The sequence below is a fragment of the Colletes latitarsis genome, chromosome 10, assembly GCF_051014445.1.
Source record: "Colletes latitarsis isolate SP2378_abdomen chromosome 10, iyColLati1, whole genome shotgun sequence".
In the NCBI taxonomy this organism is placed as follows: Eukaryota; Metazoa; Arthropoda; class Insecta; order Hymenoptera; family Colletidae; genus Colletes; species Colletes latitarsis.
The window spans coordinates 12,450,644-12,478,228 of record NC_135143.1 but is presented as its reverse complement, the minus strand read 5'-3'; the positions used below and the strand labels follow the sequence as shown (position 1 = coordinate 12,478,228).

Sequence of the window (27,585 nt, the reverse complement as noted above, 5' to 3'; positions counted from 1 at the left end):
CCTCGTCGTTTTCTTCGCGACTAAGGCGCCTTCGCGAAGAAACACGACGCAACTTGCGCGAACAATTTGACATTGTTAAACTTTGTCTCTTTACGAGGATCACAAATGATCGGAATCATATTCTTCTTTTCCATCAAAGAATACATTCATAGAAAACTCCACTTTACCTTTTTCAATCGTTCTAATTGTTTTAGTATTTCTGTCATTTTGCAATTCAATTCTTTCCATTATAAAAGCGTACAAATGTCGCACGAGTGGCTAAGCTTATCGTTTAGTAAAGTTCCTTTTTAATACGAGTGCAATATTTTGAACAAAATAACTGTTACTTGTTCATTGATTTACTCTTTTAATAGATATTGATTAAACCGAGAATATTTTCAGTTATATTCCATTTTACTCTTTCTCGTACATTTTGCAGCACTAGCTGTCACCCGCGGCTTCGAACGCGTTGCAACTGTTGACGCCATTTTTTTAAAAATAGAATTTGTGTATCTAAAAATTGCACGAAACAAAATACGTTTGCTCTATATTTACTATAATATCTGACTCTTGCAAACAGATATTTTCCTTTGACAATTCATCCTTCCATCAAGGACAACTGATTTCCAGTGCTCAAGGTCATTTGAAGGTCAGGAATCATTTCTAACTTCCATTATTTCTCGATGGCGATAAAAATACGGATTTGCATTAGAAACAATTTTAATAATATTATTCGTCGAACGAAACAGGGTTGGTTTAATTCATTTTCTATCAAATTTTTCATCGAATACTAGTCATTGAAACGCCCTTTTTCACCTCACTATAATATAAAACAGTCTTCGTTGCCAATAAGTTAAAAGTTACAGAAAACAGGTGTCGATGAAACGAAACAACCCTTATTATTTCATTCAAATTCGATAAAGCGTAACGAAAAAAAAAGTATTTGTATCTTGAAACGTTAAAGAATATATGTAAAAAGTGGAGAAAAGTTCCAACAAACCCTTGTACTGTAAAAAGAATTGTCAAATATCGCTTCTCGTTTTACCATTTTACGCGAGTCTATCTCCTTGACAATTCGTCGAATTAAAATAAAATTCGTGCATTGGACAATTTCCCTGCCACGATTTCCAAAATGTCCGCTCTGATCTGGCCCCGATAAAATGCTCGACGGGAATCCGTCCGTCCCCGCGTCTCGATTGCGTTTAGTAGAATATTCAAGGATGTCATTTTCCCCGGAAGCGGGGCTTAGCCCGCCGGAAGCGGGGAGTTGGGAAGTTCGTAAGGGTCCGGGGCGGCGGCGGCGGTTGCAGCTGCGTCTCCTGACCGAGTTCTGGCAGGACGGATAGCTGAAGGGATGAAGTGGAGAAAGCGAATGAATAATTTAGAACTGCGGCCTGGCTCATAATCGTAGCCATCAGAAACCGGGGGAGCGTTGCGTCGAATTCTCAACCCTTCTGGCTAGGGTATTCTGGCCCAAGGACGCGCTCGTGGATGGAGATGCTAGAGGGGATGGGACGACGTAGGTCAGAATTCCTCAAATTTCATCTACCCGCGGAACGTAATCGAGCAAATTTTCTCGAGAAACAACGGAAACGAATTTTTACATTAATTTCGTAAACTAAATTCCATCGTAACGAACACTTAAATTTGAACGCGCGTCGTAGACGGAGCTGGATAAATCCGACACCGAAACTGGAAACCATCGAATCAGAAATCTTCGAGGTAGGGCGACCCTGTTCGAGAATAAACCGACTCCGATTACGGAATCACTTAAACGACCATCCATTGGAAAAGGATTTGATGTCTGAGTCTTTGGAGGAGGAGCATCGATCCTGCAAAGTTAATACAATTTGGCAAAATTGGATACTCCCATTGGACATTGAGTTAACGATAGATATCCTCCAAACCGAGTGATCCATGGTAATATAATTGAAACCTTTCGAATTGTTTTTGAATTTAGTGTATCTATCAATGATATTTCTGACGTCTTCGAATTAACTTTTATTATACTCTTGATAACTCAAGGATAACAGAATAGACAATTCTGAATGCTGAACAGCTTTGTTCGATTGGGAGAGTATGGCCTGCAAAAATAAATTAATAATTAATCTTGGAAGGAGTACAATAATGTAAATAAATGTGGACAGGATGTGATTCTACGTGCGAAAATAAGTCGAAAAGAAAGAATACAAATTTTTCGTACGATGCTTCCTTTACGAGATAATTGAATTTGAAGTCGAATATTAACGCAAGTAGAAATATCGAAAACTGGTCAGACAATTACTAAAATGTCAATAAGTGAACTCTGAATCCAAATATTACGACTGAACTCGATTCGTACGATGCTCTGCTCTCAGGAAAATCAATTCTCAAAATTTATCGCTAATCCGTCGAACGGAGTACGACTTGGAAATAAAAAATGAGTAGAAATAATCGATAATGGTCAGACTCGCCAGCCGAAAAATTTTCAAAGTCGATTATCTCGGAAACGAAACATTGTACAGGAAAATGTTACTCTACATTTTCGACTCGTTTTTTCATGCAGAATTACTTTCTTTTCGAAGTATTCTATGAAAACCACAGTGTACGAGAATAATAAGTCTTTCTGGCTTCCTCTGACATTCTCATCCACGAATAACGTCTTGTCGTCTCGTTTCTCGATCTAAAATCCAGTTCAGAGTTTAGTTTATCTAATGATAGGATCTTATAGAAGAAGTTTTGCAACCTCGAAAACAAACGACAATATCGAGGCTACTACAACCGTGTGTTTCCATCGATCGTGCGATCGACGAACCTTTTAAATTATTGCTTGTTCCCATGCTAAGAAAGCTGCGTATCCCGAAAGCAATTAATCGACCACGGTACAACGGTTCTGGACACTCGATAATTGAGAATCCAGTACGATCGAGAGCAACGCTTTCGCGTCAGATCGAAACTGAAGTTCCCTTTGTTCGATAATGCAAACGAATGAGAAAGTGGGATTGCGTAGCCGGTCCCCCAGAGAAAGATTCAATCTCTCCTCTCACCGTTAAATTGCAATTAAGCGGCGCGAAATTTAGTTCGAAGCGGAAAACGTTAAGTAACTCTGCGATCGGCTCGAAGGGAAAAAAAGGAAAACGAAGAATTCTACATCGTTCGTTGGGGGGGGGGGGGGGAAGGGGGGTGTAAAGCGTCATTATGCAACGTTCGTAAGTTCAGTTTAATCTCTATATTACGGAGACACTTGACGAATATCGTTTCGCCATAGTTCGCGGCGACGGAGAACTTTGTCGGAAGTTGAGACGATTTTATGGCTGGACAATAAATTGTACGTCAGGTGTCCAGATTCTATTCGCGGTTACGAACTCGGACCGCAAACTGTCAGGCTCCCAGCTAAGGAACAGCACAAAGGACAATTGTGGCTAGCCTGTTAACTGATCGAGTCTGGCATAGAAGCACGGCCCTGAACGACTGAATACGTATATTCTCCTTAGCGCGATCATATTTCCCAGGAACGCTCGGGAAAGCTCAGCATCCGGATTCGAAGACACGCACTGACACAACGGAGACTGGATTCCACGCTCAATAATAAATAAAAAGCGAGAGAAACATTTTTTTTGTCCATATTGAGCCTACATCGATGGTCAGAAGCGCCTAAATTCAAGTTTAATTATCCCGAGATCAAAAAAATGTGTTATCCGTTCTTTTGGACCTACTTTTGTCACGTGTAATCACACACTCTGTTCTGTTCTACCTCCTCAAACTATACAGGGGTTTCGTAGCAATTGAGACCTACTTCAGGACTAGATTCTACACATGAAAACAATAAAAAAATTCATATAAACATACGTCCTATTCAACCTTGTTTTCGAGCTATGTCGAGTTAAATCCAATGGATTTAATCCATGGTCAGAGGCACCAAAATTCAAATTCAATTATCACAAAAACAAAAAGTGTTTTCCTTTCTTTTTTGACCTATTTTTGTCACACGAAATTATACACTCTGTTCAGTTCTATCTCTTCAAATTATACAGGGTGTTCGGCCACCCCTGAGAAAAATTTTAATGACCAATTCTAGAGGCCAAAATAAGACCAATTTGCTGATTGAGGCTTCGTTACAAAGTTATTAACAAAATTATTAATAAAATTTTTCTCGAAATTGCGTAGGATTTCAGGGGTATGTCTATTTACTAAAAATGCTTGTAATTGACCCCTGCAACTAAAAAAAATTTTTCAAAGACGATTCGAAATTCTTTTTTTTCACCCAAAGCTTTCAGTACTTACTCGAATTTTTTTCTCGAAACTGAGTACGATTCCGGGGGTATGTCTATTCACCAAAAATGACTGTAATTGATTCTCGGAACCAAAACTAATTTTTTCAGAACGATTTGAAATCTTTTTTTTTCGCTGAAAAATTTAGACACCTGTCGATTTTCCTTAAAAATTCTTTTTTGATTTTTAGTAATTTTATTTGACGCCCTACAGAAAAGTTGCCTAATACTTTTTTGTAGGTACTCATGAACTCTACTTCAGAAAAAAGTTTCATTGAAATATATTCACAATTGTAGGAGTTATGGCTGTTTGAAAATTGGACCATTTTTAGGGGGTTTCTCTCATTTTGCGGGGTCAAGGACCAACTTTTCGAATATTTTTGCGATTTCTACATATTCTCCACCAAAATACGCGTAGTTTGCTTTTTTAAACATTAAAATCGTCCAATCCGTTCAGAAGTTATGACGTTTTAAAGATTCGCATGAAAATTCGGGCAGACATTTCTGGCTAGAAATTATATTTTCGGTAAGGAATTTTTTTCTCGAAACTGAGTAGGATTTCGGGGGTATGTCTATTGACCAAAAATGTTTGCAATTGACCCCTGTAACTAAAAATAATTTTTTTAGAACGATTTGAAACTTTTTAATTTTGTCGAAAAATTTCACATCTTCTCGAATTTTTTTCTCGAAAGTGGGTAGGATTTTGGGGGTATGTCTTTTGATCAAAAATACTTGTAATTAACCTCCGTAACTGAAAATAATTTTTTTAGAACGATTTGAAATCTTTTTTTTTCGCTGAACAATTTAGGCACCTAACCCCTGTCGATTTTCCTTAAAAATTCGTTTTTCATTTTTGATAATTTTATTTGACGCCCTACAGGAAAGTTGTCTAATACTTTTTTGTAGGTACTCATGAACTCTACTTCAGAAAAAAGTTTCATTGAAATATATTCACAATTGTAGGAGTTATGGCTGTTTGAAAATTGGACCATTTTTAGGGGGTTTCTCTCATTTTGCGGGGTCAAGGACCAACTTTTCGAATATTTTTGTGATTGCTACATATTCTCCACCAAAATACGCGTAGTTTGCTTTTTTAAACATTAAAATCGTCCAATCCGTTCAGAAGTTATGATGTTTTAAAGATACGTATGAAATTTCAGTGAAACGTATCAACGCTATGGTCAGACATGAAATTTTCGGTAATGAATTTTTTTCTCGAAACTGAGTAGGATTTCGAGGGTATGTCTGTTGACCAAAAATGCTTGCAATTGCCCCCTGCAACTAAAAATAATTTTTCCAAGACGATTCGAAAGTCTTTTTTTTCACCCAAAACTTCCAGCACTTACTCGAATTTTTTTCTCGAAACTGCGTAGGATTTCGGGGGTATGTCTATTCACCAAAAATGATTGTAATTGACCCACTCGACTGAAAATATTTTTTCCAAAACGATTTGAAATTTTTTTTCTTCGCCGAAAAAATTTCTGGTCGATATGGAACTTTAAACGTTAATAAGGTCTTAAGGAAGCCTCAATCAAAAAATTGGCGTTCTTGATTTTCGTCCTATTTTAGCCTCTAGAATCTCCCATTAAAATTTTTCCCTGGGTTGGCCGAACACCCTGTACACGATAGCAAATTATGAGAATAACATATTTCCATCCATATCGAATCCAAATAGAAATCTCTATCAATGATTAGAGCCGCGAAAATTGAAAATCAATTACCACGAAAACAAAACAAGCGCTATCCGTTATTTTCGACCTACTTTTGCACGTGGAATCACTCCGTTCGGTTCTACCTGAGCAAACTATATAGGATAGTAACCGGGTGTTTGTTTCCCCCAGCAATTTCGTTCGCCTAAAAAGGTCGACGATAGGTTTTCTGAAGGGGTGCAGCGTTTATCGTCGGTCGGTTGTAACCGGACCGCGTCTGTTTAATCATGCATGCGTGTTCACGAGCGGGATGTAAACACGACGTAAACCGTGTTTACCAGGTTCCCGTAGGTTCGATTAAAGCCGTAGCGCAAAGAGGCGGCCGTTAGACGGTCTCGGACTCCTGGCGACTCTGTGCAATTAATTCGAGCTGCGGTTCCGCTGGATCTCGTTACAGCTCGAACGCGGACGGCCACTTCCGCTCGGTTACCGTGCGAGGTATCGAATCCTGTCGCGTCTCTGATCGCCGGGTCGCGCACGTGCCACGCGCTCGAGGAAATTCCAGTTCCGATTAGCCTGGACGACGATCGAGCAAAATTCTGCAAACGAAAATCAATTTGCGACCGACTGCGGTAAACGACGGACCGTAACGACAATGAGAATTGATTTCGACAGGTGCATTTGAAGAATACGCCGCTCTGGGCGAATTCTCGGGACTCGTAATCTTGAAACAGAAACGCCCAAAGTGAGAAGATCTTTTTCAGGGGAAAGCAGGAGCTATTGAATTTTGGTTACCGTTTCGACCGGGTTTAGGCGAGTTCTCAAGAGCGACGGGAGCGTCTGTAGACTCGCTGTAACTTCCGGGAAACGCTCGATCGTCGAAACTTTGCTCATAACGCGATGAGAAAATCATCCATATTCCTGTACGCACGCGCGTCCGCCTCTCCCATCCGCTCGCGATACGTGCCCTGAAACGCCGCTGCAAATTAATGTAAACACTTTGCTACTCCGTGTGTATCTACATCGTTCTCAAACATTGCGTCACTGCGGAGTAAACAATCGCCAATGAGGTCGGACCGAAACTGGATTAGTCGGATTTACTTTCAGCAACGGTTTCTTCCTTTCTATCGTACGAGCCCTACAACTTCTTTCTCCCTTTAACGAGTTGAAATTTCGGCAGCCAGATTTATTTTCTGGTTGCAATTGTTAATCAACATATCAAGAATTTGAAACTTTAACGATAAGTTGACTTTAACTTTGAATTTATGTAACCCTCCATTAGAGATCCATTAGAGATCCTCGACAGAGACAGCTAGCCAAGAGTCGGTTCTAGTTCAGGAAAATACTATTCAAAATGAAGAAATTGTTACTGTTAACCCTTAAATGGATTTAACATATGTACATGTAATTTATGCAATCCTTCATTAGTTCATTGTTTCTTAAATACTTTAAAGGAAAATTGATTTCCATTTATCATTAAGTAAAATAATTCAGTCGAGATTCAGAGTCCACTTAAGGGTTAAGATCTTACATTAAATACAATGAACGATTCGTTCTCGAAAATACCTACAAAAATGGAGGCTATTCAGATACATTTACATTTTTACGCGTAGCAATAATTTTACCCAGTCGCCGATTTTATATGAAATGTCTCGAAAACGTTTATTCACGGCTGAGAGTTTGCTTATTCCAGTTGTACGTAGCGGGTTTTGCTTTTTATCGCGAACGACTATCGAATCGCAAGAATAGTTATGGCGGTAGGTTAAAAACAACCCTCAACAGGCACCGACGTGGCTCTAATCAGACGGCGGAAGTTTTAACGAGAACAATAACGCCCGGGATGACATCGTCGTCGCGGGAAACGTTGTTTGTTGAATTTGTAATTTAACAAGAACCAAGCTATCCGAAAATTTCATTTAGGGGTGGTCGGCTACGGTACTAGGGAGACCGTCGAACAGTGACTAATACAAAGCCTCGACTGTTTCTTGGTCAATTAGAATCACACGGACGCGTACCAATTCACGGGAACCAGCGACCAAGGGAACTTTCCACGTTCGGAAAGTTCTTCCTCGTTACCGTCGTTGAATCCTGAAATTCCGCGCTCCCGTCGGACGAGCGTGGATTTAAATATCCGGTTTTCTCTTCTTTCGGGCGTTACGCGCTTTGTGCTCGCGTCCAACTTCGCTCATCAAATTCCGCGAGTCCGCCGACAAGAAACCGCGAAGATACAGCGCATTGTTACGAGCTTGAAAAAAAACTACGCCGCGACGAGTCCCTCAGTTATGCAGTTAATTCTGTCTGAAAATTTTCGCGTAATTCGAATACCGTGAAAGTTATATGTCAGTTTTATTTTAAAAACATTATTCCGTAGACCAAAGGAACAGGACAATTATTAATCACTGAAAATAGGTCTTTTTTAGAATTTCTATTAACCACAAATACGTGTGAGGGCGAACTAACTGGCGGCCATTGCAGGTGTGCGCAAGATAGATGCGCAGAAAACTATTCTTCGCCACAAATCGTAAACGGGGATTGAATGAAAATTTTAAATACAGCGTAAATTGAAATACCGTGAATGTTACACCATGCCAGTTTTATATTAAAAAGATTATTCCGTAGACCAAAGAAGCTGGACAATTGTTAATCACTGAAAATAGGTCTTTTTTAGAATTTCTATTAACCACAAATACGTGTGAGGGCGAACTAACTGGCGGCCATTGCAGGTGTGCGCAAGATAGATGCGCAGGAGACAATCCTTCATCACAAATCATAAATGAGTATCCAATAAATGAAAATTTTAAATACAGCGTGAGTTGGAATCTGTTATGTCTTTAAAACTTTATTGAAAATCGTCTCACGCTTGAGTATTTCTGACAAACTATAGTGTGAACGACTGGATAAGTCTCCGACAGCGCGGAAAAGAAAAATTGCGACGTCACGCTGCAATTCAATGCCTGCACGTGTGTATCGCGAAATAAAAGTCAAAGATGGCGGACACCGGTCGTGGAATACTTTCGAGATCGCTCGTTTTTCTCCTGGCGGCAGGTTTGAAATAACGTTGACGTCGTTGGGTCTCAGTGATATTAAGTACCGGCTGGATCTTAAAGAACGTCTCTGGGAAACTCTGTTTCCACTTTCAAGATGGTCTCTCGCGCTTTCGAGGGACCACGTCGGTGACAGCGACGCGATTTCATTTCCGTCGACGAAGAATGATGTCTCTGGCTGCGAGTCGAATCGAAAGGCAGATAAATTACCCCGAATAAATTACGAAAATGACGGTGCACGCACACGCGACCGATAATAAAGCTTTTGCACGGAACGCAAGAGTGAAATTCCGTGATTGGTCGATCCGTAGGAGAGTCTTCGTTCGGCTTCGACGTTGATTTTCGTTTCGGTTTTAGAGCGAATAAACCCGAGATACTGTCTTTGCTCTTATTCTATACGACTTCGCGCGGAAATACATACTTCGTTTTTATAGTCGACTTTTGCTATTCAATTTCAGCCATCGGGTCTTTATTGTTACATTTTTGACGATAAAAGTCAGCTGTTGTCGAAAGGCGAGCGTAAAACTGATTTGTTTCGATCGTGCGTGCAGAAGAAACGTAAAATGATAAAGAGATCCTATATTTTATAATTACATCCTTGAAAATATTTCTCGTTCCCTGTGTTTCAAGCTCGAATCGTTCCGCGATGGAAACGTTACTTTGTTGGTAGAAGAAACGTTTTTGATTTTGTTGCGTTAAAAATGACTTCTCACCGTGCATCGACCGGCGTTCCTTTTCATCATGCGATCGGGCGCTCGGTGGCTTGAATGCCTGGCTGTTCAGCAGGGTTTGAAATCGCCCTTGCAACACTGGCGAACGACACGGTCTCTCGCCCTAACGACCACGGACAAAGAAATTGCTCTAGCGATAAATTTGTTCGTCGATCTTGTGATTCTTTATTTTGTATCTCGTGACTTTATATGTAAACAACTCGATATACGTGCGCAAAGCACGAATGCATCATTTTTTTCCCCCTCGATCGGAATTAATCGAGGGAATAACGACAACAGCTATTACAGAATTTTATATCAGAATTTGTTCGATAATTCTGTGACAAATTCTACATTTTTTTAACCAATCTCCAAATCCAGAATACGCCCAGGGAAATTATCGAATACTCTCCCCCCGAGGGAATAAAACTGCAAAACAATAAAACTATTTCGAGAACTATTAAACAATCGAGCAAAGAGAAAGCCTGAAGAGCCGAAATTCGATCCCGTTCCACGGTGAGACTTCGCGTAATCAAATTTCCCTCGAAATACCGCGCAGAACACTCCCTTTGGCGTCGAATATCATTCGTTCCCTCGGTCCAGGCGTGCTCTGTGTCTTTCGAAACGTTTCGTCGCCATTTCGGGGATATTCAAACGATTTTTAAACGGAACGGCGGGAATTAAACGTTCCCGTTCTGCCTGACCGGGAATTCACGAAAGGTTGGTTCGCGAAATTAGAGGAATTTCAAACAAAAGGCCGCCCAGAGGGTTGGTCGGATCAAAAATTCCGCTGACTCGCGGCGACACCGTCGTTTCCCACGCCGATTCCCAAATACAATATTTCATTTGCGAGCCTTCCGGTTCGCGCCACTGACGCTCGGAACAGGGAGGATCGTGTATCACGACCGAGGACCGGGGAAATTTCGATTAAACGCGAATCGGTGTCTCTGGCCGCGAGTTAAATGAATTCGATCTTCGGTGACACGGTGGAAATTAATTCGAGCCCCGATTAATCGCGATCCTTTTATCGTATCGAGGCCCCGTAGGTCACGGATACTCGTCATCGATACTAAATTATTAATTGCACCCGAAACTACCCATATCGTCGCAATTACGAACCAAGGTACAGAGAATAGAATTTTATTATCAAAATTTCTTTATTTCTATATTCTATTTCAAAAGAGATACGTAGTTTATTTTTTTTTTTTAGCAATAATTCGCATATATGAAACGTGTAATTAAAGTACGTCGTATAATACAGCGCTCCTGTAATATAAAAAATTTGTGATTATCCTTCGTGTTCGTATTATTGAAAAAATGGATACGTATAGTATTCTCGAGCCAAGTATATTTATAAGTGGAAACTCCTATCAATTAAATTTGCAAAAATAATTTTTCACCAGAGTGCTCCCTGAAATTCAGTTTGTATTAAATGGCCAAATTTGGGATTATTCCAACTAAGTTGCCAACTATCGGTGTTCAACAAATGAAAAAGGGGGATGATGGATGAGAAGGAGCAGGGGACTTATTGGTCAATAGTTTTTCCCCGGTAATTCGCTGGGGCAACAACTTCAAGCTTATCAAACATGGGAGCACCCTGACCTAGTTTCTTCCCATCTGAAACACCCCTTCTCACGTGGGATAACTTATCGTTGGAAGGGCGCAGAGAACGTCTGTTATTAATTGAGGCAATTATTAGTAACTTTGGTGCCATGAAAGTTAAGTGCGGAGGTGGATCCTCGGGGGGAAGTTGATTTATGATAAAAACTGTTTAGAGAACATTATTGGTTTCGTTAACGCAGTCTCCAGACAATCAACTATGGTCGTGCTTAGTGAAACAATTGAAAGCACAGGAAAGGAAGGGAATCAAATTTTGGGAAATTTTTAAATACGACTAGAACGTTCATAATTACATATATTTACGGAATAGCAGGAATTAATTGTTTGCAAAGTTAATGGAAGGAAATGTTCCGTCGAGTTTAATTAAAGCAAGATAACATTAAGAAAAGGTCATGAACGTTATTCGACGAACATCGTGTGTTTAAATTATTGATCAAATAGTATTTAGAAGCAATCGTCATGATACCAGTGATTCAACTACCTTTACACTATAATCGGAATCTATAAATAACCGAAGGTTAGATAGCTAAGGGTAGCTATCAAGTAATGGAGTTTTTTGAAAACTAATAATAACCACGGTCTAATGAAACTTTAATTCGAAATATCTGGAAACAACTCGCTCTTAAAAAACACCCCACGATTACGTGTTGTTTTTAACTTTTATTCGATTGGAATTAATACGTAAATTTAAGTGTCCTATTTAACTTAACGCTTCTAAATATTTCTGTTGCTATATATAAAGAGAAGGAGATACAAACAAAATTTGTAAAAACGTCTCGTTAATTCGTCGTTTTAAAAAATCTTCCAACACAGATTTTCCAGAGCTTCCAAACAAAAATTGTTTCAATCGAGGCGATTAAAAGGGGAGAATGCATTGTTTAAACCTAAACAGTTGTCAATCAGAAACAGAAATTGAACGAGCGAAACGATCACCGACTTTGTAATTTATCCTGCCTCTTTCCCTCCAGCATTTCTTAATAGACTGATAAGTTTATTTTTCTGCCCGCTTTTTTCATCCAATTCTCTCGTTTCGCTCCCCCTTATCGTTGCTCGATATTCGCCTTGCCACGTTTCCACCGACGTGAAAAACAAGACGATATCGGAGGGAAATGCGTCGACAAACCATGCTGGAAAACACTCCGACGCAGATTGCATTTGCGTTCAATATCGTTGAACCTACCCATTTTTTCCTCCACGTTAGTTAATGAAACGCTGGAAACTCGAAAAGGGTTGTTATTCTCTTCAGGCAGCGAAAAACACGCCTGATCTGGTCTTATTCGCCATTCGACTTTCACGAAGAAGGATTTAGAATAAGGGACAAGGACTCGATTAAGCGAATTTTTATAGTTTTCCTAGTAAAACATACGACTTTCGTAAGCTATTAAAAATTCCAGTCGAAAGTTTTATTAGTTTTTTCACGCCCCGTTTCGACGAGATTCGAAATAGAGCGTCGAAAGTACGGTTGCACATTTTTGCCACGATCGTCCGATCGAAGCTATCATAACTTTTTTAATTCTTGGAATCTCTGTCCGAACCCTTGTTATTAAGACTATGAACTCGAAGGAAACGCGAGGTACATCGATTTCCTGGTCGCTCGAGGCTTTGGGGTAGCCTCTTTCGAAACTCGGAACAATTATAATTCCCTGGTGACGAGGGTGACATCTCCTGGCAGCCTGGAATAAAAAACTCACCCTCGTCTTAGCGACTGGCTTTCATCGAAGAGAGGGGTTCTCTGGATGCAAAGAAACGTAATTTAAGTGTGCTTCCTCAAGGCGAACGCGATCACTTGCACCACCACCCGCTAACCCCCCGTTGATGAAGGAACTCACCACCGTGAGAAATAAATTAGAACTACCCCACGACGTTCAGAAACCGATGAGACGTCGTTCCACTTGCAGATCTTCGGCTGTAATAATTCATTGGGTCCTCGGAAATGAAAGAAATTCTGAAGACTATTCTCTATCTGATTAAGGAATTTTCAACCCCTTCGACGAGGACACGGATTCCGTCCCCGTTTCTCATAATTTATAACAGTGGTCGCCAGCCTTGGCGGACATAAGAGCCACTGTACTGAATAATTTATCCACTTCCGGCGATAGGAGGAGGAAAAAGAAATTAAATCAATTTCGTTTGGCAAATATTTCGATATTTTTTTTAGACGCAACCGTATATTTTTATTCTAACGACAAACGATAACCTTCGAGTTCGTTTCTTTTTTTTTCTTTTTATTGAAATCATATTTTATTTCTGCCCCGGTGCTGTTTTAAATTAACACCAGCGACGGGGTTGGAGATCGTTGATTTATACGGTTTCCCGGCGCAGCCCTCGATTTCCCACGATCGCTTAATATTCCACGGACCGCCTTTGCGCAGACGATTAACTCGCAAACTTGCATTCAAACACGCCCGTCGGATAATTTCTGCCGCGCTGCTAAAAATCGCATCTTTTTTATTTCCGTTTAATTTCTTGCTTCCTCGTTGAAAAAACGACTGATAATCGCGATAGTGCTGACTCACCGTTGTATGAAATTTATCAATTGGGAGGGAGGGGGATTTTTCGAGTCCATCAGTACTATTTTTTGCCGTTTCGTAGCGTTTTAAGCTACGTTGCTACCAACGTTATAGGTTATTCACGGGTAAAATTAGAGTGAACTTAAAAATTTACGTTTCACTGGTTACGATAGCCCCTTTACGGAATTTATTTTAAAGTCACTGTCAGGGAGGCAAAGAAAAGAAATTAACATTTTTGTGTTCTTGATCTAACATTAATACCTAAATAGACCAAGTCGAATATTTTCACAGCAAACGTTCTACAGGGTTTTAATAATTGCCTGATATTCACGTGTCTCGTAAAGGAGGAATCCGTTGGAAATTAAATCTTCGCGGATCGTGGACGAGATTTTCTCGCGTTTCCCGATTTCCGGGGCGTTTGAATTCGCGGCGCGACGTCGTCTAGATCGAAACTAACTTCCCCGGGTAATGTAAATAAATAAATTCACCGTGAGTCGCGTAAAGTTACCCCGACCACGACGCCGCAGGACTCGTAAAGTCCGCTCGGTCGTGAAAACGAAATACGTCTTGTTCCAGGTGCATTCGAACGGTGCAATATGCATGCGTCGCACCTCGCGTGAATGGTTTATTCCGAGCTTTCTTACGAGCGTTGTTTCTACTTTCCCCCGGGGTTCCCGCGCGGGTGAAACGGAAGCTACTTACCCCCAACGTTATTTCTTTCCGCGGAGACAGACGTGGAATTCCAACGAGGTAATATTAACGACGGAAAGATTTATGCGCTCGGCTAGACGATGCTTCTTCATTTGCGCGTATCATTCGTCGTCCCGGTTATTCCAGAGTTGAACTAGTATTATTTATTTAGAACCGGTGGTAGGAACCGGAAACCGTTATAATTAGGGTTTGAACAACTTGTTGAACGTTTCAGCAAATTTTATTCGAATTTTAATCGAATACTATTCCGCGAATGCGTATACGAGTTTGTGGACACTAAAATGGACATTGATTGCACTTATCGAAACATGTAACGGTTAAGTTAAAATGAGATTTTTCTTTCACTTGAAATGTATATTTATATAATTACATTCATCGAATTTAACGGAAATTGCTAACAAATAATATTTACGAGCTTTGTTTTCGCCGGAAACAATTCTTACAGTGAGTTGGATCGGTCTCTAGATACATTGCCGTTTCTTAGAGTGTAGAAATTCGATGGAATTAAAATATTTCAAATCATTCTGAAATAATTATTTTTAGTTGTGGGTGTCAATTACAATCATTTTTGGTGAAGAGACATACACTCTAAATCCTATCCGCTTTCGAGAAAAAATTCGAGAATGTATGAAATTTTTCGACAAAATTAAAAAATTTCAAATCGTTTTGGAAGAATTATTTTTGATTGCGAGGATCAATTACAATCATTTTTGGTGAAGAGACATACTTCCGAAATCCTACGCAGGTTCGAGAAAAAAATTCATTACCGAAAATATAATGTATGATCATAAATAAACGTTCTATTGAAATTTCATGTGTATATTTAAAACGACGTAACTTCTGAACGGATTGAAGGGTTTTAATGTTTCAAAATGCAAACAACGCGTACGGTTCATCGAGTTTGCAGCGACTTTGCGGCCGTTGGTACCGCGGTTTCCGTGTGAGCCGTGGCGTTTGGCTTCGGAATTTCCGGCCAGAGATTTCGCGATCCGTGATGGGCGAAAGTTAGTGGACAGTCTTTACGTCTCTGGGTGTCTCATTAATGCGAGTTGTGACTACCGGCAAGCCACAAGTGTTTGAGTTCTCCTCGTTCGAAATGGCTTTACGAGGAGGTCCATAATGCTGTGTCCCTATCCGTGGTCTGCCGCGACCACTTCGCTTCCGTAAGCCTTCATTTATCTCCTCGTTCGGTCGAACGACGCCCTTAAACTTTCCCATCTTTCTGGAGAAATCGATGCGCGCTTAGTCTCCGTCCCTTCTGTTCGACCTATCAAAAATTTTGTCCATCGCCATCGTCGTTTCTATACCCTCCTCCTTCAAGCATCCCTAAAACATGAGAAATTATTATTAGAATCTTCACAGAGTCGTACAATTATGAATGAAATATTTTTAATAGCGCGTCTAAACCGAATTTATTCTTCTTAAAATAAATCGCGAAACGAAACTAGTCGAAGTCATCGACTAAGACATTTTTGGCACAGTAAACCGTATTTTTTATTTTCTGTGTCAAGATATTAATTCAACATAAATCGTATTCGACGTGAATCCGAAATCTAGCGTCGATATCGAATTTTTTCGAACATTGTCATGTTCTTTTAATATCCCTGTCGAAACGCGGCTGGCCGACCCTCGTTCCGGCACTTCGTAACTTTGCGTTTAGATAAAGAACTTATGCTTGTTCGTTGAATGCCTGAGACCCTCGTCGAGTCACCCTCGAGCTGCCACGTGGGAAAATAGAGGGATCATCGAAACGCAGGGGTTGGCTTGTACTTTCGACGTCTCGAGGCACGGTTCTCTGCGAAAATCGTCGGAGACCACAGAGCAACCAACAAGTTGCCAGCGCCGAATCGATAGAGACATGCGAGCCGAGGGATGACTCGTCTAACCTGGCTACCCCATCCTTTTTCCACCATTTCTTTTCCTTCCTTTTCCTTAACCCTTTTCTCTCCGTTCTTCGCGTCGCGGAGGCAGCTTCTCGATCTCCCAGGCTCTCGCGTTTCTCGTACTCCGTTTTTTCTTCGTTTTCTTTCGTCCCTACTCAGCGACGACCCTCCACTTTGTTCCACCCTCGTCGGTCTTCTTGGCCTTCCCTTTGTAACGGCTTCCGCTCCCCTCGACTTCTGTCCTCCCCCGCCACTCCTGCGCGTCGGGGACGGATCCTCGAAGAATCTCGAATGTCCTCGGGGAATGGGCGGTAATTGAGTTCTTTTGCATCGAGCACGTCGCTCCTCCTGCGGTAAATTCGAACGCCCCCGAGCTGGACGACGCGACTTATTAAGTATTTCGAAAATAAAATATTGCCCGGAACGCTAAAATCGCTGAGAAGCTCTCAAAAAATAGAGAAAGGTATACTAAATAAACAACGGACTTTGTAAGCTTCGAGAACGAGAAATTATCGATACCATAATTTTTAACTACCTGTTGGAACTAAAATATTTTCCCAACACCCAGGAGTACCGATATCTGCAACGTTTTGAGCGACAACTTGTGGGTGATGAATGTTTATTCAGGAGCGTGTGAACGAATTCGTTAATATCTTTATTATGTTGTCGCGTGCATGGTCAGCCATTATGTTGGACAAATTCATATTTCATCCAAGTTGACGTGGTCGGCATCTGGGAGGCGAGGATATACGGATTTTCGGGGAAAATATTTACAATGTAAATAGCCTGACAGGTTGTCGGTATCAGTTCGACAGGAAATCCTTTGTATCGTACGGGTGCGCGTTTAGAGGCGGCAGCCCTCGGCGGTCTCGCTGGAATCTGAAAGGCGGCTTCACCCCAGGCGAGGTTTTTGCATATCGGGCACCTTGTACACGCGTAAACGCTGAAAAGGGAGAACTTGGAGGTGTAAAACGACCTGACTGTGGAAAAAATCGTCTCTTTTCTCGGCCACGAGGGTGATTTATTGGCCACCCGAGTTGATGCTAATTCTATTCCGCGTCTTACACCTACCTACTAAACTGTCGATGCCGTTTCACCCTATCGATGTGTTTTTATGAAGCTTGGCTACAAATTTTCACGAAACTCCCAAATATAACGGAGAAATATTAGGCTCGCGTATTTTCTATACTGACAAATTTAGTGTCTCTGTGGTGCCTCGATTATAAAATATAATAATATAACTTACGTCTCTGTTTTATTTTACCAGTGGTATTTTAAGAGATGTATTAACCTAGATATTAGTTTTAGTGATACAAGAAAGCTTCCAGAGCGTCCATGTGCCAGTTTTTGACTCTCAACCCTTCAGGTTTCCACTTTCAGGGCTATTTAAAATCTCTTTTGGTATTTGAAGCTGTTCAAAATGTCTTTTTACGTATCCGTGGAGCGCCGGTTTCTGCGCATGCGCTAGTCGCGGGGCCCTGCGCGTAGACTCGAACCTTTCCCCACTCGTCAGTGCTCCACGTACCTGCTGACACGATGGGTCCTTCTCGTTCTGTTCCAGGCAACATCGGCTATATTTATCAGTTTAGAGTTGCTCTGAGTAACCTAATTGGAGAGGCACATTTCTCTCGACACAGCAGATAGTATCATTCAAAAATTAAGGTACCTCGTGCATACATATATTCGTATGAAACTTTTTACATAATTGAATATATAAATTCACCCTGTGCAACCACGTATTTTTAGAAACTGTTTACAGGGATATGTTCGTTGTTAAAGATTCGTAACCACTGAATCTATACTATTTTCGTTGGCCTGATGTTTTCTGAAATATTATTGCTACTTCCCAGCCCCTATGTTAGTAACAGTTCTCGCTCCTTTGGCGTCGAATATTTTCGAAGATCTTGCAGAGCCTTGGGTGGTTCCCATGTTAGATAAATTGAGGCTCTCTAATGCGAATGTTGCACGGTTGAACGATACCGTATAGTCCGCAAGACTCTGCATGAATTCGAGCGCCGAGTATTGCGTGTTCAACAGTGCGCTATCGCTGTATAAAATTGACCCATTTGCGAGGCGAACTCAACGTATTCGCAGTTGCTAGATACCAAGGAAACGATTCCGGTTCCCAGAAACTTCGAGACGTCGCCCCAACTTCGCGCCACGTGCCAAAATGAGGATTCACACATTTGAAACAAATTAACGATAAGTTTGTTTGGTCCTCCAAGCCACTGATTTTATCATTACCGCCATTCGAACAAGACAGGTCGAGGAATTAACTCTTACGATGTTGTATGAAATATTAATAAATATACCTCAGTTTTTTCCTCTAAACGTAGGCAATGGCGAAACTTGAGATGCTCTATTTTCTATTCAAAATGTTCTGACCTACATGTCGTATTTCTTTCTGTTCCAGGAACCTACTTTATCTTGTACGACTTCATCGACTTCTTCGAGAAAGATCAGGCGAGCTTCCTGGAGCGCAAAAAGTTTCTGAACATCATCGACACCATCTTCAAGAACTCGACTCAGATCGAGAGGGAGGCCATCACCTTCCAGGCAAGTTAATGTTCGACAGAAAGCAACAAATTTCTTATCATATTTAATTCGAACTCTTAAGAGAACATATTGAATCATAATTTTGCTGAAGTTGATGATGGAAATGCACGAACCTAGCACAATCGTAACACACGGTAGTCCAAAATTCATCGATCTGTATCTTCCTGAAATCAGCTTCCTGTTTGAATTGTTGGGGATCTATTAAAAAGAAATTCCAGATAATTGACCTTGACCTAAAAATAAATCAAACTCTTTTCGATCATTGTACGAGATTGTTGGAGATTCGATACAAAACTTTACTTCGCAATTGACCTTGACCTAAAAAATAATCGAGGTCTGGGTCAGGTTCTCATCGGAACGTCTTCGATCATTTCACAGAGTATAAGAAAATTATACGTCCATTATAAAATTCTGCACCCTTGAATCGCTGAAAAAATTCGAACAAATTTACCATGTAATTGACCTTGACCTAAAAAAGCGAGGTCAAATTTTAGTTTCGATCGCATTCTGTTCCCCTCGTTGCGAGGAAAAGAAAGTCTTTTTTTGGCAAACGATGTTAAATAATTCTTTTCCTAATTAGATTACGAGCTTTCTCGCGTTTCCCGATAATTTTGATTAGGAAACACGAAAAATTTTCACGTTTCCTTCTCAAGACACTTTAACAAAACTTCTCGGATACTTCTTATTTTCCTGTGAAGTGTTTGATATACAAATCCCTTTAGTTTCTTATTATTAATGTTTCGTTCGACTTAAAGAAGTTCCTATTGGAAATATGCGCAGCATATTTTAAGGTTTCAGTCACGAATTCGTCGAATTTCCCCGCTGCGAGTCGGAGGAATTGTCAGAACGCGTCTTCGCTGAATTTCCCGTGTACGTTAACCTTAAGTGCCACAGTTTGTCACATCGGCCTCAGAAACGAGCCCCGACAGTCGATATTCCGCTCACGTTGCACCGAGACACATCCACGGCGGGCTAGTGGTGTAAGACTCATGCTGCAATAGTAATGGACCGCGGAAGTTAGAACGCCTCGTACTTTGTAGCGTTTCACGAGAACCAGTGGTAATGGAAGACAAGAGTCAGTCGCGGAACTTAAATATTCCAGCCGCGTTATTACGCCTGGGGATTTTTCTGGTATCGGACTTTATTGCGTGTCGCGCGAAGCATCGAATATCTGGCGATCGAGATTGATCGATACAGGAAGGGGGGAGCCCAATTAAATTAACAGAGACGAACGTTCGTGCTGTCATAATAATCGATCGACAATATTTTCGTGAAACAATTGCAAACGAATACGACAGAATACCTTCGCGCGTCTCTTGAATGTCATTTTAACGATGAACAATAGGTGCTCGAACGGAACAATGTTTTAACAAACGCGTGTTAATTTCGTCGTTTATGCGTGTAATTAAAATTTGATTTCTTCCGTATTGGGAAAGTATTAATGCTTTAACTGTTGTTAATATCGGACTCGTACGAATGGAAATAGATTGGAAAATATTCCGTTCTTTAAACTGGTGATTCCATTTTTCAGGACCTAAACGATTAAATAATATACGTGCGTATTAAAGAAAAGCTTGAACTTTGTTTGACGATCTGACTTTAGTTCGCAGATGAGACGTGACAAGTTCTTAAAGACGAGATTTTTCGTTCGTCTGGGAGTAAATCCATTGGCGCGGGACTAGGGTTGCATTGGCGGAGGACGAGGGGGAGCGGTGGGATTCGAGGAGTAAATATGCCGTGGCATTTTGGGGATCGAAATAGGAACGAGGCAATTTCGACGTTGAAGTTCGGATAAAAGTTATCCCCCGTGCCCCTATCTCCGCGTTAATATTACAGGGATAATGGCGGACTCCGAAGGCCGGGGAACGCGTCAGAGTTTGCTGGAAAACTTCTGTACAACACTATTGGCCCACCGTACGACGTATACACGAGCCGTTTCCTCGGTCGAACGATGTTTCAAAGTGGTGCTCTTCGTTTTCATGAAATTTCGCGCGGGAACTCTTCGACCCCGTCGTTGGGAAAATTGAACGATTTTTTCTTTTTTTTTTTTTGGTATTGAAAAAGCCCTACAAGAACAGTTTTTGCGTTGGAAGAATGATCCTGAAAAAGGAAAAAATCGCACGCTACTCTCGAATATTAATTCGCCACCCTTTCCGTTCGATGAATACTGGTCGAATCGTTATCTTTTGCAGAATAGATCCATTACCGTGATCGAAACATGGGCCACTAGAATGAGGGACTATCGGTTGCTTGTTACGGTTTAATAATATGAAACTAATATTTTAGAGATACTCTAAATTTGCCTTTGCAGAGGAGTTATTATTAAAATGCATAGGAAAATAATTTGTCGCGAGAGGGGATAAATAATTTACAGTGACTCTGGTGCTTTTAAATATCAAAGTGATATGAATTCCTACGCCGAAATAAAACGCGTGTTTACTCGAGCCAGAAACAAATAAGTGCAGAAAGTTTGGGAAAAATTGTTGCTGGTAGTATTCGAGGGAAAAGATTCGTAAAGAATCGCTCTCCTTCGGTGCTCCCTTTCAGGAGCCACCCTTAACGGGAAGAGAAGAAGCTTTCCATTGAAGTCGATTCGCACGAAGCATAAAGGTTGCAGAGTTGAGGGTCCCAGGATCGAGGGTTGTGGATTTAGGGTGGAAGGTCAACCGGATGTATCTCCACCCCTCGAAACAAACAGTGGTCTGGTCCAAGCAAAAGGGAAATATTTAGAAATAGGAAGAGGGGCGCGTTAGTCGGTAATCGATATCTTTGTGTACACTGTTAACACCGCCACTCAAAGAGGTCCACGTTCTACGGGGTGGTCGCTAATTACTTTCCCATCGACGTCGCGACGCGTATAATATATACTCTGTCAAGGATTAACCCAGCGTGAAACCACCACAGAACGTCAATTTAATTAAGGGAGGTCTCGTTTGGAGAAAAGCTATTCCATGAATTGATTTCATTCAGTATTTTGTAACTCTATTTATACTACTATTTTCCCAGTCTTCGTTTCTTTACAATAAAAAAGTAAACGTCAGTTTATCAAAATTTATTTTATTATCTTTACACGAAACACGAGCGAACACTTCGAAATTTTACACGCTTGTTAATTCTATTTTTGTATTTTTACGTATTGTTCATCGCATAGAATACTTTTTTTTTGTACCGAATGAAACTCATGTAACGAGCGTTCCAAAATTCTACGTGAAAAAACACACACACATCGAAAACGAAGAATAAAACGTTTTACATTCGAGATTTCATTTTCGAGGGAATCGACGTACAGATAGAAACAGCGATTAACGGTGATAATCGTATTTAATCGCACGTTTTCCACCCCCGCAAATATTCGAATTCGTTCTGTTCCGAAAACAAAGCCATTGATGAAAATTTTTTGTTCTACGTTCGCGAATTTGTTTTTCTGGCGTAGAATCATCTGTAGAGGTACGGGATAGCCTGTATATAATAAAGTATGCTTAAAATCGTAGTTGAAATCGGGTGAAATCGTTCGGTTAGCGAAACCACTCGTCGAGGGATGTTCGATTTTTGTACGGTGCTTTCGCGTTCCATAAATACTGGTTCGCCTCCATTGTAGTCAAGAATTTCCCTCTTCCTTTGAATCAATATCTCGCCCCTGTTTCCAGCTCCTTTGTGACTTACTTTTCCTCGCAGTCGGATCCGTCGGAACGTGGCCGATCATGCATATGCAAATATTTGTCTTCGCGCGTTCCATAAATACGGAATCCGCAGAAACGACGTTTCCGATGTCGCCGGAAAATCGCATGCAGTCGGCGTAAATATGTATGTACGTTAGTTTCCAACAACCCCTTCAACCCTTTCGAGAACAACAAAGGAACCAGCCATGAATATTCGACCGTTAATTTCGACCCTGGGAACTTTAACATCTTTTATCTCGATAACCAAACCTCGTTCGATTCTTTTTCTCCTAATTTCTCGTGCGATAAATAAGAGAAAACGGAATTATAAAAATGATATAATATTTAGAACCGGAGTGTTCCGTGTCACTGCTTTAGGGTAGAAACTTTTGGCAAGACTAATTTTATAAATAATATAGTTTGAAAGGAAAATTCTGTTGATAGAGATTTTAGTGGAAGTAACTGGAAGTAGAAAATTTTGAACACTGCTTACAGTTTCGAAGTATAGTGCTTCTTTTAATAAATTACAACTTTCGAGTTTACTATCTAGGTATCGTAAAATATTTAAAACATCCTCAGAGTGCATAATTATTATATAACTTTTACTTTCGTACGAACTCGATTATTGCAACCAACCTTTTGCCCTATTTACGATTTAAAAGAGGTTCCGTAAGAGGTTTCCGTTAACACGATAAAAAAAAAAGAAATAGTCGTTTCGAGGATCGAAGTATTAATCCTGAGAAAGGGTAGTTTCGCGCGACCCCGTATCCGCGATTTCTTTCCCGAGGAATATCGAGAAGCGTGTTTCGAGGATACGCTGGAAATATTCCGGAAGCGTCACGGTTTCCGCATCCCGTGCACCCGGAATAAAAAGCTGCGACGATACGCGATCTTTTCAACCCCCCAGAACCACCCTGACCGCCTCTCTAAGTCTCGTTACTTGGCGACATTTGCAGAAAATGTTCTCTCGACGTCTTGTTCAAAATTAAACACCGTGGTTCCGAGCCAATGACTCCGCGAAAATAAACGAACGGACTCGCAGTAAACATCCCTTATTTCACGAAACTCTACAGAGAGACTTTACAAAGTGGTACTCGACCGCACAAACAACTCCAAACGATGATTCACGGAACAGCTAAATTAACTAGTTTAGACATGCATTCGTCATTTACTATAAAATTCATGAAATTTTTTACAGAAGAGACGAAGAGAAATTTGGCATCCGCGGTTCATGAAAATTTCAGTACCGGGAGAGTAAATATACGTGTACGAATTTTAAAAGGAAAAATCTTGCGGGGGAGGGGGTAGGAGATTGGAAAGGTTTTTCCACAGGTGGCACAGATAGCAGGCCGCGGTGAAGATAAAAGGGAGCGCCAAAAATTGATTTCCGACAAGGTGGCCGCATTTACATAGCCCCCCGACCTCCCAGAGCCCCCACGAACGTCGCCCGTTTCTTCCTCGGGGAAGGAAGCAACCCCTATTCCGGTGCATTCGAGTCGAGCGCGATTTGCATTCCCGCGGGTCTGACTTTTGTCAGACACTTTCACGTGCCGATGCACCGAAAATGTTTCGAGACAGTCGCGGGAGCAGCTGGAACGAAATTTTCGTCGACGGGCGTCGGAACGAACGTCATCGTTCCCTTATTTCGCGGCGAATCTCGTTCCGTGGTACGCGGGAAAGAAAATCGCGTGGCGGGGTGGGATGAAATTGTACTCGCTGGACGAAACCGGGAACCGCCGGAGTTCCAGATAGTTTCGAGACGCAAAAGACGATAGGGGTGGTCTTTCATGCGCGTTATCTCGACACAAAGCAGGCACGAAAGCGGAAGGGACGGCCGCTCGCCGCGGGGATGGCTGCATAATTAAAAAGAAGCGACTAACCGCGACGCCCGGAACGCCCTTCCGCCCGCTTTCTATCGCCTATTATAATTATTGAGCTTTTACGAAAGCTTGGAGCGAGTTTTTATCAATAGAATTAAATATATTTCGCGGTCAACGATTACTCGATTGTTTCCTTTGTGTGTACCGATAAGATACTTAAGAAATTCTATTTTATTCTGAAAATTACCGCCACAACGTTTGGAATCTCAGAATTGTGTAAATAGAATGATTAGTCGTACAAATTTTGTACACGGTAAAACTGATGTAATTGAACAATCGTTAGAATGTCTAAAATTATCCTTGCAACGTATTGTAAATTTTGTTAAAATTTTATAGGCGACAATAATTCGAATCTTTAAGTATTTCTTATATTTTTGTGTATTAAGTGACGTTTTATAATATTTTGCGATTTGAAATTTCCATTCTACTTGTCAGATGTAATCGAGATTTGGTAAAAAAACAGTACAAGTTTATATGATATTTGATCGAGAAAATGTTCGTTCTCCATGCTCGATAATTTAGCGAAAGTTTCGTTTGTAGTTTAACGTTTTCGAAGACCACCCGGTATATGAAACACGATAGGATCGTGTTAACATAAACGCGATTTAACCGAGGCTTAACTGAATTATAGGTTAGGACTGACCTATATCTGACCCCCAACAAAACATTCCGATCGAGTTTATTCAGGACAGCGAACAATTGGAAAGAAATATTTAACGAGAGTTAATTATTTCACCGAATGACGCATCGTGCAGACCATATCGGGTATGGGAAAATAGTTAATAATTTCCAGCCCTCCGAGCGGGTAATAAATTTCGAACGAGCCTGAAACCTCCAATGCGCGGCGACTGTGTGTGCCGCAGCTTCTGTTCTGCATTTAATTATCGCTAATTTAGGCCATACCCTTGTGCAGGAAGTTTCGATAATCTACAGGAAGTGCATAGATACATACCGGGTGACTCTCAACAGCTTCAACCTGTTTCCTTAATTTTTCACATTTGCTTCGCGTCTAATTTTATTTTGCTTGCAACTTTATCGCGAATTAAAATCGAGAAGGGTTGGAAACTGAATAACTTTGGCAGAATTACACGAATTATGCGACACGTAGGCTTCCAAACTTTTTAATACTTTGCATTTATTTCGCATCTAAAGTTATTTTGCAACTTTGCCGCGAATTAAAATTGGAAAGACCTGAAAGCTTAATAGTTTTAATAAAATTACACGAATTACGCGACTCGTGGGCCTCCAAAAGCTTAATAATTTTGATAAAACTGCACGAATTATTTAACACGTGTCCAAAGTTTTTTCACCCTTAATATTTCGCATTTATTTCGCATCGAATGTATTTTGCTTGCAACTTTGTCGTGAATTAAAATTGAAAAGACCTGAAAGCTTAATAATTTTGATAAAATTACACGAATTATTTAACACGTGTCCAAAGTTTTTCCACCCTTAATATTTCACATTTATTTGGCATCTAATGTATTTTGCTTGCAACTTTGTCGTGAATTAAAATTGAAAAGACCTGAAAGCTTAATAATTTTGATAAAACTGTACGAATTATTTAACACGTGTACAAAGTTTTTCCACCCTTAATATTTCGCATTTATTTCGCATCGAATGTATTTTGCTTGCAACTTTGTCGTGAATTAAAATTGAAAAGACCTGAAAGCTTAATAATTTTGATAAAATTACACGAGTTACGCGACACGTGAGCTTTGGACCCCGATCGTTTTAAACGAAGATTCGTCGAATACTGAGACATCTGTCGGTGACCAAGGGTCTCAATATCGGACGACGTCAAGATTAATTATTAATTCGCGTCCTGGAAGACGCAGCGATGGTCGTGGTGAGGGTACGATGGAGTTTTGAAGAATTCAGCGAGTCCGGGGGCGCGCGGGGATGGCGACGATCGATCTTCGCTGAAAGTTTCAGGCGCTGCATGGATATTCGCAAACGCGTGTTCATAATTACCGACCTAGATCCGCGATAACATCAGTTTTAGGGTTAATTATAAATGTTCTGCAGTCTTATCTCGCCGGCTGAGTCGACGAATCGCTGAAGCTGCACTCGATGGTATCGACGGCGATTTTTGACGCTGAAGAAGCTCGCGCGATCCTTTAAACAAACTAATTTAAACCTGTTCGACCGAAAACACGAAACTTACACAGCGTTTAGCGATTTCAACGTCGAGCTGACTTCGTTACGTTCTCCGTTTAAGAGTGCACATATTGAAATTGATTTCTGTTGAAAAATATTTCGATAAAATCCACCAAAAAAGCGTAAACATATTTACATTGACGATTTCGATGTATAAAAATATCCCAACTCGTTTTTTCCTGGAGCGTTTCGGAAGTCGGAGACAATTTTGAAGCTTCAAAACGAAAACGCAAAAACGCACGGACGTGTTTGAATAGGGGCCCCGGAATTAATAAAGTTTCCCCATTCGCGGAACAAAATATATTTGGAAACTTCTCCAATTATCTATTTTCGCTTTGGTATTCATCGAGCAATGAATATTAAACGCCACATTCGAGGCATATCGAAGGAAAACCGTAGAATGGACGGCGATACTTATTCGTGGCAAACAACGCGTGAAAGTTTGAAGGGGAAATCGCAGGAAATATTCGTAGAAATCGCCCGAAAAGTCATAAAGATTCGAAAGGAAAAAATGGAATAGCTAGAGCCACGGTCAATTTTGTTCTAAAATGTAAATTGTTGACAATCGTACGAATTGTTTCGACCCTAGTTCAGAGAAGTTACAGAAATTAAAACTTGTAAAATTAGGTTTATCCTGGTTAAAACTGAAATAAATGTCAGTTTGTCGTTGAATCTCTTCGTATTATATATGTGTCTCTTACCATTCTACGTACAGGGTGTCCTAGGTTTTAAATAAGTAATGTTACATTAAACATAGGTCGTTTAGAGCTTTATTTAAGTCTATCAATTTTTCCTGTAAAGTACCGAAGATTTCCTTTTTGCATTTGTCGAATAAATCGCTCGATATTAGTACCATTATTTTCGTTTCTATCAATTACATATTATTGTGACGCTGCGTCGTTGCAGGTTAGAAACTCGTGATAATCGTAGGAGGGCAATAAGGACTCATCAGTAAGGCTTTCTAGAAGGCCCTG

The 27,585-nt window shown here is 40.6% G+C and overlaps 1 protein-coding gene across 1 annotated transcript in view; it reads left to right on the top strand.

Annotated features, from left to right (window-relative positions):
* Nucleotides 1-27,585, top strand: part of Ache-2 (acetylcholinesterase 2) — a 147,859-nt gene that overhangs the window by 59,110 nt on the left and 61,164 nt on the right. Inside the window, exon 2 of the mRNA XM_076776229.1 lies at nt 18,770-18,912. Within this exon, the coding sequence (XP_076632344.1) occupies nt 18,770-18,912 (143 nt within the window). The remainder of the gene's footprint in view (nt 1-18,769; nt 18,913-27,585) is intronic.